Source organism: Dromiciops gliroides, chromosome 3, assembly GCF_019393635.1.
Source record: "Dromiciops gliroides isolate mDroGli1 chromosome 3, mDroGli1.pri, whole genome shotgun sequence".
Taxonomy (NCBI): Eukaryota; Metazoa; Chordata; class Mammalia; order Microbiotheria; family Microbiotheriidae; genus Dromiciops; species Dromiciops gliroides.
In genome coordinates this window covers 312,496,112-312,508,970 of record NC_057863.1, presented here as the reverse complement: position 1 = coordinate 312,508,970, position 12,859 = coordinate 312,496,112, and the positions used below count along the sequence as shown (strand labels likewise).

General features: G+C 36.0%; 1 protein-coding gene across 3 annotated transcripts in view; it reads right to left on the bottom strand.

Moving 5' to 3' along the window:
• Positions 1-2,961: 2,961 nt before the first annotated feature.
• ALCAM (activated leukocyte cell adhesion molecule) overlaps positions 2,962-12,859 on the bottom strand; it is a 269,642-nt gene continuing 259,744 nt past the window's right edge. For all 3 annotated transcript variants that reach the window (XM_043995233.1, XM_043995234.1, XM_043995235.1), the window contains one exon: positions 2,962-3,080. In XM_043995233.1, coding sequence (XP_043851168.1) covers positions 2,993-3,080 — 88 coding nt within the window. In that variant the 3' untranslated portion in view covers positions 2,962-2,992. The remainder of the gene's footprint in view (positions 3,081-12,859) is intronic.

Here is a 12,859-nt window from a genome sequence, read left to right as displayed (position 1 = left end):
AATGGGGATATAAGCCTTGATTTTCCAAACTGTTATTGATTCATTAATTGGCTATTTTTTTCTTTTAAGAAATATTCCCAGCAACTATCTCTATATGTAAGTACTACCCCCAATTCGGTGTTGATGTTTCTTGAGAACAGGCATCTATTTCATTTTAGGGAACCTGTTGTTTATATGTTAGTATGCTTGCATTTTGACTGGTGTTAGTTTGTTGTATGTATGTTGAAATATTGTTTTTCAACCTGATGTGTGTGTGTGTGTGTGTGTGTGTGTGTATGTATTGAGAGAGAGAGAGAGAGAGAGAGAGAGAGAGAGGAAAAATCACATCTTTGAATAGAGTAACATGTGGTGCCCCTACCACATGGTCCCAAGTTTCTACCTTAGGGTTTCAGGAACTCGTGATAAAATTTGAGGCATTACTGATAGCAATCAGAATCAGAAATGTACCTGCTCAAAGAGTATCCATAAAAAACAACTGAAATAAAAACATTACACTATACATCAGATTAACAGCAACTCCCAGAACAAAGCCTTACAGTGTATAAAAATAGCTACGTAAAAAATTTACATAAAAGGCAAACAAAAAAAAAAGAAATCCTCAGTGCAGACATTTACAGAAAAAAAAAATTCAAACAGAACACAACATAGTGACCTATTATCATGGCTGCCAAAATTTGTTTTTTTTTTCTTAAATTTTTCTATTTGTTGTTTTACTTGAGATAATTTTCTAAAATCTTGTGACAGCTTGGTAGAATGAACTGCTTAACACTTGAACCATGAATAGCTGTCAGTGTCTTTGTATATGTCTTAAATACAATCCACGTTCATGCTTCAATTGGTCTATATGGGGTTTTTTATCTCTGAAAATGTGGAAAGAAAAGAAATTAACCAAGGTAAATTACCATTAACAATCAATATGTACCAGTCAATTGATGATGGGGGAGGGGGGGAGTTGCCATATATAAAAAGCTCAACTTCTACCTGATTCATGTCTAGTTCTATTTCTAAGCTTTATGCATCTTTTCTACAACTACTTCTTTGAGATTGGTTAATACTGGTTCCCCTCCTCCAACAGAAAGTATTAACCAATCTCTCTAATGAATCTGTAAAAACCTCCATAAGAAAAGCAAAGCATTTCATCCCTTTTATATACCGGGTAAAAAATACTTGCCCTTTCCCCCAAATCATACCCAACCTTCCCTATTAAGAAGGAGAGTAATTTGAAGTTCAAATCTTATTGTGAAAATATTTTATCCAATTTTAAAGAAAATGGATAGTGAAATTAATCGGATAGCAAAGACATGGAAATGTTTGTCTGAGTTGTAAAGCCCCAAAGTCAGGGCTCCATTGTGAGAAGGGGATAAGAGTCATTCAGGTCCACCTTCTACATCTAGCTGCTGAACACTTTAACCTCCTACCCTTCTGATCTTTAAAACAAGTCTATGTGACAACAGATCAGTGGAGGTGTGTGTTTTTCTCTGTCAAAAGTCTTCCTTTCATGTCTACATCTTTCTTACCATGTGAATAGATTCCACTTTGCTTCCTTCCATTCCAAATCTCACCTTAAAGGTTTAACTGTAATGACCCTTCTATCTACTGTGCTGGACTGGGCCTCACACACCAAAGGATACCCATAGACTAGCAGTCTATATTATTCATACTAATGCACCAAATACTCATATGTTCTAGAGCTGAGAGGAACCTTTTGTGCAGTCATTTTTCAGTTATGTCTGTCTCTTCATGATACCATTTGGGGTTTTCTTGGCAAAGATACTCAAGTGGCTTGCCATTTCTTTCTCTAGCTCATTTTATGAAGAAACGAGGCAAACAGGATTAAATGACTTGCTCAGGGTCACATGGCTAGTGAGTGTCTGAGGCCAGATTTGAAAGCGGGAAGATGAGTCTTCCTGATTACAGGTCTGGCACTCTATCCACTGTACCATCTAGCCAAATTAGAGCTTCCTTAGAGATCATTTAATCCCCTCATTTTCTAGGTGGGGAAACTAAGCTAGGAAGTGCAAGATCACAGCTAGAACAACTACAAGAAACAAAGCTGGGATTCAAACCTCTATTTCTTGAACCAAAGTTACTTCTTACTCTACCACATTGCATTGCCACTGATGCTAGGTCTATCTGGGCCAAAGGAACATGAAGAAATGAGAAAATATAACTAATAACTCCCTAATCATCATCCTCTCTAATACTCAACAATGAAATACAGAAGTTATATATCTGTACAGATGTATAATCACACACTCTGTAGTTAATAGACAAAGGTCTAGAATAAGCTGCTCTCCTTGTGTTAGTTTTTGGAGGGAAATTTAGACTCATACATAAAACTTCTGTGTTAAAATGCTTAGATTATTATATTTTTTCCACGAACCTCTTCCTTTTGTTTCCCCAAATTTAAAGCATTAGAACCTTGTCATGTACTCTCATAATATGGTTAAAACATCAGCCTGTAGAATGAGGTTTCTGTGGATTTTGAACTTTTGTCAGTAATGGGGTAACAGTTAAAATTCTCACGGGTGACCCTGGTTGTTCAGAGGACAATGGTTTGTTTTGTTTTGTTTTGTTATTCTGTAAATTTCTAATCTTTGGGCTCATTAAAGTGGTGTGGTTTACCCCTAATGGAATCTCTTTCAGGACTTTGAAGGCCTGGATTATGAAATGAGAACCTCAAAGCCTCTTTTCCTTTAATCTCCTAGGTTACTTCATACTTACCCACTGAATCAAATCTTCTTAAACGGTGGCTCACGACTCCATATGGGGTCGTGTAACTGAATGTGGGGGTCACGAAAAATTTAGTAACAGTAAAAGGTTTTGTATACCTATTTTATATACCTATATATCTGTGGTCAAGTAAAAATTTCTTGGGCAAAAAGGTGTCACAAGTGGAAAAAGTTTAAGAAGCCCTGCACTAAATCATTAAGTTTAGACCCTTGTGTAAAATCCACTTACCTGGAACAGAAATTGGGAAGAAAAATTTCTCTTAAGCTTCTGTTTTGTGATTGTTTTCTTCCAACTTTTTGTTTTCCTCCATGTTTCCCAGGTCTTTGTTTACATGTTTTGATGCTGTCCTACAAGGGAAATAAAATAACCACTGTTGTGTTGCATTGTCACATGTGTCCATATACTACCATTAAGGTTCAAACTTGTGCATCTCTGAAAGCTGTGTGATCACCAAAATTTTTTTGAAAAAGCACTAACATGAATAGTTCCAGATACATAGAAGACCACTTCAGATAATTACCAGTGTGGTGGAGTTGTGTTTATAGGCATAAGATCAACCAAAAATTCAATTATCTTTAATTTCACTTCAGATAATCAGTTCTCTTTCATCTTTTGGTTGTACAATTTCCACCTTCCCTTACATTTGTTTTAGGGAAGTAGTAATTCCTTTATAAGTAGTTTTCATCTTAGCAGGCACTACCCTAACACCTATGAGTGGGACAGGGTACCTTTTTGGGGTCTCCTCTCCTATGCACACCAAGCTGACCAAAGTCTCATTCATCCAATTTCAGTTTTTATTTCAACAAAGAAGGATGAGGTGTAATGGTAGATAGGAGTGGATCCTAAAGCCCTTAGGGCTCTAGCAGTGACACTGGTAGGAGATGCTTTGTGGATGGGTATCACACCACAATCTTTGTTCCTGTGATGTTAATTGAGGAAAGGTGGAAATATAGCAGCAGCAAAAGATACTGGATGTTAAAGACTGTTAACATTTGTCACTCTTTAAGCAGTTCACCTCAGATCCCTAGATGGAAACTTCAATTTCCAGGCTCTCCAGGTAGAACTAGAAGAGGGCAAATATTTTACCTTTCTCCTAGATCACTTGCACAATGGTGCAACAACAGAACTCTCTGGTCTCTGTGTTTTGTTTTGTTTTTAAATATGTTTAAGTATTTCGAAATCCATGTAAAACTTTAAGTGTCCTTTGGTTGAGAAGCTCAAAGAAATGTAAGCTTTAAAAAAAATTCAATTGTGCCTTTAAGAACTTCTATACATGCAAGAGATTTCTGGAACTCTTATGGCTAGAATCACAACTTTTCTGGGAAAAGGGAAGGAGTCAAGTATAGTATACATACAGGAGAGATAAAGACTTATGACTCATTCAAACTGGGACACTTAATGCAGGTAGTTGAGGATGAATTCATGATTTTAAATGCTTAGCTTAGTTTGAACTATAGCCTGTAAAATCCATTCATTAAGTATGTGAGCAACTTTAAACCAGTCTGAGAGAGTCTCTTAATGTCATGATGACCTTTTCAAGGCCAGATATTCCAAGATGCAAATGGAAAAATGCAGTGAATGAACTCAACAAAGCAAATTCCTTAAGTCAAATTACCTTATCACATGAGTATTTCTTGCACTATAATCAAACGAGATAACATGTATAGCAATTTACAAACCTTAAAAAGCTATATAAATGTTAGTTATTATTTGTTAGCTGTGACATAAAGGTACAGGGCACACCTGCATAGACCATCCAATAAAGTGCATTGGAAATATTTTTGCAGAATGTAAGAGCACAAAGTTCTAGTACTAACTCTATAACAAACTAGCATTCGTAACCTTTGAGTGACTTAGTTCCTTATATGTAAAATGAAGACCTTGGACAAGAGCACTGTGGGAAACATTCATAGTCCTTTTCACAGGAAAAGTCAATAGATCTAGATATCCTTTGTCTCCAGTCTCCTTGTGCCCATTTAAAATTTAACATGTCCAGATTTTATGGCAATAATACTAAGCCTTTCCAAATAACTGAGAATCTGAAGTGTATGTTGTGTCAGATAATTAAAATCCAGCAGATGATTACTTATTTCATCCACTAGATTCATTTTTTTTTTAGTGAGGCAATTGGGGTTAAGTGACTTGCCCAGGGTCACACAGCTAGTAAGTGTTAAGTGTCTGAGGCCGGATTTGAACTCAGGTCCTCCTGAGTCCAGGGCCAGTGCTCTATCCACTGCGCCATCTAGCTGCCCCAACTAGATTCATTTTTAAAATGTGATGCATCCAAATTGTCAGTGGTTCTTGCAACAAATGATTCAAATGTTCCTGAATTAGGTAAAATATGGATCTCTTTTAGCATTTATTCATAATATTAGCCTTCATCAAGCTACTGTTCCTCTGTGAAGGTCCAGTGTTCTCAATGGCTATGCTAATAAGAGCTTAACCTCTGGAAGGTCCTCCCAAACTGGAAAAGCTTTGAGTACAGGGCAAGTGATCCTTTGTGTATCTATCATCCAGGTACCAAAAGCACCAATCTCACTGAATATTGAAAAGGTTATCACCAGAAGGCCTGGCAGTAATGGTTTTCTCCCCACAGTAATTTGTGAAATTATTAAGGACCAAAGGGGCTTTGATGTGCCTCCTAAGTGAGAAAATATCACTGAAAAAATATCAGATCATTTGAAATACTGAAGCTAAAGGCAAATCAGTTTATCATCTTATCTTGCATAAAGAAAATGGAGAAAGAAAAACTGAAGACATCATTAAGGCATTCTTACCATAAGTACCCAGGAAACTGCCACTGTTTCCTGAATAAGGAGCTTTAATGATACATTTTGCTGATGGTAATTACTCCATATCAGTGCCATAACCAACCAAACAACAACTACTTTTTAGTCTATATTTTCTATCACCTTACAGTGGAGTGTCAGATACATGTGTGGCTACTATGTAGATGATGCAGAAATCACAGAAAACTACTTGAGCCAACACTTTGGGGGTAACTAAGGCAAATGTGTCCAAGGCCTCAGAGTCAAGTTTTTGCTTTGCTAACTTTCAGTAAGTATCAATGTTAGGGGGTAGCACTCCTGAGTGAAGTGTGACTTCGAATTTGTGGCAGCAGCCTCAGTATCTGTACAGGCTATGTCTTCTCAATCATGGAGATAATTTAAAAACAACAAAAATCCAACAGATAAAAGTACTGAATGTGAAAACAAGCCTAAGAATAATTAACAAGATATTTTGACAATGAACTAAATACCTCAAGATTTTTTTCTTGATGACCTCTTTTTTGTTTTACTTGTTCTGTGCTTTCCATTAAATAAGAAGAAAACATGAAAAATAACATGAAGTAGGACTGCATTGAATCCAGTAAAGGATTGAATGTGTTGGTGAAAGCTTGTTGGTAAAACAAACTATTACATGTCCCTAAAAATGGAAAGATTGAGATTCTGATATGAGAAATTCAGATGAAATGAGGGGAGGACAAAGGAGTGAGTATGAAAGACTGCATACTGTGAGTTTGCTTGGGAAACTCATTTTCTTGGGATTGATGAGCTTTGGCAATAAGTGGAATAGAGAGATCCATGTGTGTAAACATTTGTATGAGAGTACTTCTGACAGAAAGCAGTATTCGAGGCTCTAAAAAGTGAAATATATTGCTGAAAAGGGTTAAGAATGGTAGATTGTGATTATACCTCCGTGAACACCTGTGGTTGGGGTAGGGAGGTAATGAATGGATTCCTGTTGTTAGTTTGTATTCAAACTCATTTTCAGCTTCTGATGAGTATTGTGAATTTTATCTGCCATGAGACTTTGAGTAAGAAGATAATTTAAAAAAAAAGGTACTAAGAAATTGTTCATGGTTGTGCTAGTCCTCCTGAATGCTAGAACTTCCTGATTCTATCCAAAGGAAAGAACCAAACATACTCAATTATACTCCTAGAATCTTAGAACTGCAAGATGACTTTAAAGTCATCAGGCAGGCTTTCTATTTACCAGGTAGAAAGTGGCATTATTTTACAGTCAAATCACCTGCCTTTGTCTGTATAAATCTGAGGTACAGAAATGCATTTTCTTTCATTAATGAGAGACACAGAAACAGAGAAGCTCTGGCCAGGGAATCCACAGGTCACTGATTAAGCTTGGAACTTGGTTTTCTCTACATCCTAATTGGCTGCCTCGACCTCTTTTCGAATAGGAAGGCCAGGGTGAGGTTGGGTACCTGCCTATAGCCATGAATTAAATACTACTCGGCACCATATTTAAAATTCTTATGTGTATATGTGCATGAATGTGTATTGGGTGGGCATCATGAATGGACAATAAATAGGACACAGCATTTAGCATAATTGACCTGGCTGCAACCTATTTGGGGACTTAAGCAGCAATTTCAGTGGTTCCCGAGGTCACCTTGAAACAAAATTCCATTTTAAAAAACCACTAATGGTCTTCTGTGAGTTTTGAGATACAAGGGTCTTGGAAAGATAAAAAATGCCCATAATTCCAGGAGGAAGGAAAAGCTGCATGGTGGATATAAATAGGTAAGGGCTTGTTATTCAAGAAGTGGTCTAAGATATCATTGAGGAAATATGTGATTATAAAAGGAGGTAGAATGATCAAGTTTATGTCACCAGGCTTAGAGGAACTACATAGGGTGCAGAAAGAACTAGTGATCATTGAGTTGTAAGATATTGTTACTGATCTCCAACAAATTATAGAGAATAGCAAAGATACTGCTGCACTAGAAATAGGCAAATATTCTGATTTTCAAAAAAGAGATGAAGGAAGATCACAAAACTTTAGTCTGATGAGCTTACCTTCAATTCTTAGAAAACTTCCATAGAGTACTATTTATTGAGTGAAAGATTTCAGGGGCTTTAAAAAGAGAAGTGATCACTAAAACAAATCAACTAATTCAATAACAATTATTAAGAGCCTGTGTGCCAGGTACTGCACTAAGGTAAAGAAAGGTTAAAAAAAAGTCTCTGCTTTCAAGAAGAAGCAGGGAAACAGAGGAGACAATACAAATAACTAGGTATATACAAGCTATATTCAAGATAAACTTGGGGTGATCTAAGAGGGAAAGCACTAAGATTTACAAGGATGAGGAAAGACTTCTTGTAGAAGATGGGACTTTTCATTCATAATTGCAGTATCAGGGAAGTGAAAACATAACATTTTGATTATATATACTTTAATTATTTTTATTTATTTATTTATTTTTGGTGAGGCAATTGGGGTTAAGTGACTTGCCCAGGGTCACACAGCTAGTGAGGGTTAAGTGTCTGAGGTCAGATTTGAACTCAGGTACTCCTAAATCCAGGGCCAGTGCTCTATCCACTCTGCCATCTAGCTGCCCCGATTTTAAATACTTTAAAAGTTCTCCACAAATAAAATCAATGGAGATATAATTAGAAGACTAATTATAGAATGGGAAAATATTTCTGTTAAATACCACTGATAAAAGTATGATAATCCAATATGCAAGGTATTTAAAAGAGCATTTTTTAAAAAGTGTAAGTTCCACATTGGCATGGTATTTGGAAAATTTTCCTAGAAATTAGAGCTTTCCAGCAATGGAATAGACTACCTCAGGATCTTGCCCCTAAGGATTGCTGAATAGAGACTGGGGAAAGAGTGTTATAGAAGGGAGACCTGTTGTTATTGGTTGGACTAGCTGACTGCTGATAGCTCTTCCAAGTTTGAGATTTGGGGATTTTTATGTGTATAGAATGAAGTGACCGATCAATAGCATGAGTGCAAGATTGTGAGGAGATAAAAGAGCCAAAGGAAGGCCTCCAGAACATGGGTTAAAACTTCTATGGGGCCAGACAGGCACTGAGCAACATAAAAAAAGACAGGGAAAGAGTATACACATCAATGAAATCACAGTAGTTAAAAAGTGTGTGCCACAATACAAAACATGTAGGTTAAGTTTCTCAAAAGTTAGCAACACTTGAACATTTCAAAATTAAAATAGGATGTAAATATATTATGAATCCTAACCTTTTTTGTTTGTTTGTTTGTTTGTTTTTGTTTGTTTGTCTTTTTTTGTTTGGGTTTTTTTTTTTTTTAGTGAGGCAATTGGGGTTAAGTGACTTGCCCAGGGTCACACAGCTAGTAAGTGTTAAGTGTCCGAGGCCAGATTTGAACTCAGGTACTCCTGACTCCAGGGCCGGTGCTCTATCCACTGTGCCACCTAGCCGCCCTGAATCCTAACCTTTTAAAGGTAGTCTATGTGCTCTGATATTTATGAATGGATTCAATTAAAAAAAAAAAAACTTTTAGTTAAATGGCTACTACTACTGTTGCTAGGCACTGTGCTGAGTGCTGGGTATTCATAAGCAAAAATGAAATAATCCTTGCCTTCAAAGGGCTAACTTTCTACTAGCTTTGTGATCTTGGGTAAATATTTTTATCTCTGAGCCTTAGGTTTCACCCTGGTAAAATGGGGAAAGTAAGAGTTGTACTTTCTTCATAGATTAGTTGTGAAGATCAGGTAAGATAACGTATGTAAAGCACTTTGTAAACCATAAGCCTATCAATCTGTCATTATTTTCCCATAGTGTAAATACTCTTTTTATTGTTTTAAGATCTATCTTTGCCTCACTGTCTCCCAAGCCCAAGAAGATGCATGTTTTTGTCAGTTCAGACATACATATAGGATGGCTGTAACGTAAACTAACCTTATTATTTTATAGTCACACTTCAAATTTGTACTTTTCTATGTGCATAGAGAACAACATTGAAAATGTTATTATACTTATATATTATAACATATTTACTGATATGTAAAGACTTACTAAATGGAATTAGCTTTTATATATGTGAAGTATTTCAGCCCTGATATTTCTTAACTGGAATTCCATACATCTATCCCACATTTGAAATAACAATTTTAACATAACTTTAAATTTGGGGAACTGATTAAACTTGGCATTAATTTCATTAAAAAACCCAAGTGCTTAATGAGTTTTCAAATTAGGATATAACATATGTTAGATGGTGGCACCTACTGGTGACATGTGATAATGTAACTCAGCTCTACAAAAAGAGACAGCAAGCTAAACTATGGATTTCTTTTTTCTTTTTAAATTTTTTTAGAGTGGAGATAGGGCCTGTAAAAAAATTCTTGTGTAAGAAAAGGCAAGAAGCATACACTGATGGCAAAGAAAAATAAAATTGAGGGGCACTCCTCAGCCAAACATGTAAATAAGTCAACAAGCATTTGTTAAGTGTTTACTATTGGTCAGGCCATCTGTTAAACTCCAGGGATACAAAGAAAGACAAATGCCATGACTTGGCTACCCTAATAATTCTCTCCTTGATTTATACTAGGTGTTCATCTTTTTTGTGTGTGTTATGGACCCTTTTAGCAGTATGGTAAAGCCTATGTATCTCTTCTGAGAATAATGTTTTTAAATGCATAAAATACATATTATAAAGGAAATCCATTATATTGAAATCCATTCATCACAACATTTTTTAAGTTCATGGACTGTGAGTTAAGAATTTCTGATCTAGAAAAAAATCTAGCTTTCTTGAAGGAAAAGGTTTGTTATTAGATAAAATGTTAATTCCATTAGGAAGAACTAAGCATATCTATATCGTTAGAAAAATGTATACTATAAATTCACAAATCCATTTTTAAAATTTAAATGGCAGTGATTCCTATCGATCTTAGTAAATCTCAAAAAAAAAAAAAAAAGCAAATCTCTTGGATTCATTCTCAGCTTTACTATTTGGTACCTAAATTACTCATTAAGATTTGGGGGATCTGGGGCAGCTAGGTGGTGCAGTGGATAGAGCACTGGCCCTGGAGTCAGGAGTACCTGAGTTCAAATACGGCCTCAGACACATAATACGTACTAGCTGTGTGACCCTGGGCAAGTCACTTAACCCCAATTGCCTCACTAAAAAAAAAAAAGATTTGGGGGATCTGCTTGACACATGAGTTGCAGTGACAAGGAAGAATGGCTGTCAGAAGTCTTACACATGTAAACAACATTTGGGTATTTAATCTGAGCTCAGATGAAAAGGATTTATGTAGGATAAAGTAAAATGAATGGCTAAAACAAGGATTGAGGATTAACTGTGGATCCTACTCTTTTATTATCTTCTTGACTCCCTTGTTAGGGCTAGTGGAAAGTGGGTGGTAGCTCTGGCAGGACTTAACTTTTTGTCATTCTTGCTCAGCTGACCAAATGTGGGCCAGATTGTGCTTTCTGCACAAAATTAATGGTTTATACCATGCATACGTTAGAGATGGACATTGCTAAGCATTCTGCTCTATGATCAAACTAAAATATCATAAGACTTTCAATGAAGAAATATAATGACCAATACTTCTTTACTGTTATAATAGAAATCTTAGAAATTAAGATCTGTGGGGGTCTTACTGTCCTTATTCTGCTCTGGGCATGGATCAACTACATAATATTTCCTTGCTTTAGTTTGCCTATGCCTGCATAGATATAAAAACAGATTTCTTAGCAGTGGTTTGAAACCTGAGATCTAGGTGAGGGGGCCGGATAAAGGAATGTATTATATAATCCTCCATTAAGCCTATTTTAAAATTTACTGTGAAAGAAACAATACTTGGGAGTGCAAGCATGTTCCCAATCCTTCTCATTTAAACCTAATTATTGTTTTATTTAGCAAGTGCAAAGAACTTTCTTACAATGTTGCTACGGTTTGACTCTATGCTTGGCTATATTTCTCTAAAGCTATTCTCCATTATACCTTTTTTGTCTCTCAGAATTGCTTTTGGGAATATGTGAATAAGATAGATATCTATAATATATTTCTTTTTCAGGCTGATAAATCAATGACCATGTACCTAGGATTTCAGAGAAAAGCAGAGGCTCTGTGTTATCTCATTATCTAATATCAATGCAAAAAGGTCAAGGGTTAGCTAAAAATAAGCATTAAATCCTTGTATTGATTTGTAAGGTAGAAGGCATGACCTGTGAGAAGAGTGCCTATAAACAGGCACTTCAATTAGCTTTGGATTATTTCAGTGGCTAACATAGGTAGAGATTTGTGTTCTCCAGCCATTTTCTCAAAGTAATGGTCATTTCACTATTTAGTGATCAAAGAATTCCAGATGATGGCTATTTTAAGAATATATGCAATTATATTTTAGTCTCATAAATCAGTATAATATTAATAAATATGTGGAAAGATCTGCTTCAGGGCCTGGTATGTGTTCTAGGGTTTGAGTCTATTAGCTTAAACTTTCATGAGTTTCAGTTTTTTCCTTCATTTATAGGGTTAATAATACCAAATTAAGTTGCTAAAATGCTAGATAACTGAATAGGGTTTTTGCAAGGGATAACTAATCAGGACTGAGAAACACTTGGAAAATCTGAAGTGCTCTACCAGTGCTTAATAAAAATCACTTTATCCATGCTTGTGATGAGAATTAGGGTGTATTACTTTGATTATCAAAAATATTAACCCTATCAGAGTTGGTACATTTTCCAGGGGGTAAGAATTCTTTGGATAGATGAGCATGTAGAAGTCAGATGGTCAAAGTTGCTCTTAATTAAATGAGACACTTGGAAACAACTGCATCAAACTGGAGCCTGAGTCCTGCACAACCAAATGTCCTACATTCAATATACGGCACATAAGCTGGGGTTACCATATGTTACTAATTCATGGAATAATAGAAAACTGTTAATTTTGCTAGTCATAGAATGATAAAGATCTGTCTGATGAGAAGCTAGCAATTAGAGCAGGATGATTAAAGATGCTGGGCCTAGTTCAAGAGTTTCACATGTACTTGATCACCATATAGGACAGTGACAGTTCTTTAGGTTTCAGCCAAATTTCATATTATGGAGCCAAGTCTTCCTTTTCTTCTGCCTTCCTTCCCTCTTACTGATGAAGGAATCACCATGCTCCCAGTCACCGAGTATTACTTCGACTCTTGACGTTTACCCCTCATATCCAATATGTCGACACTCTTTGTGTTGTCTACTGCCACAACATCATATATAGATATGAATACAACCTTCTGTTTTGGCATTAAAAGGTCTTCAGAACCTAACTCCTCCTTCCCTTTCCAGTGTTATACTTCATGCTATGGATTTTATAATTCAGTTCTAATTCCTGCTTGCTG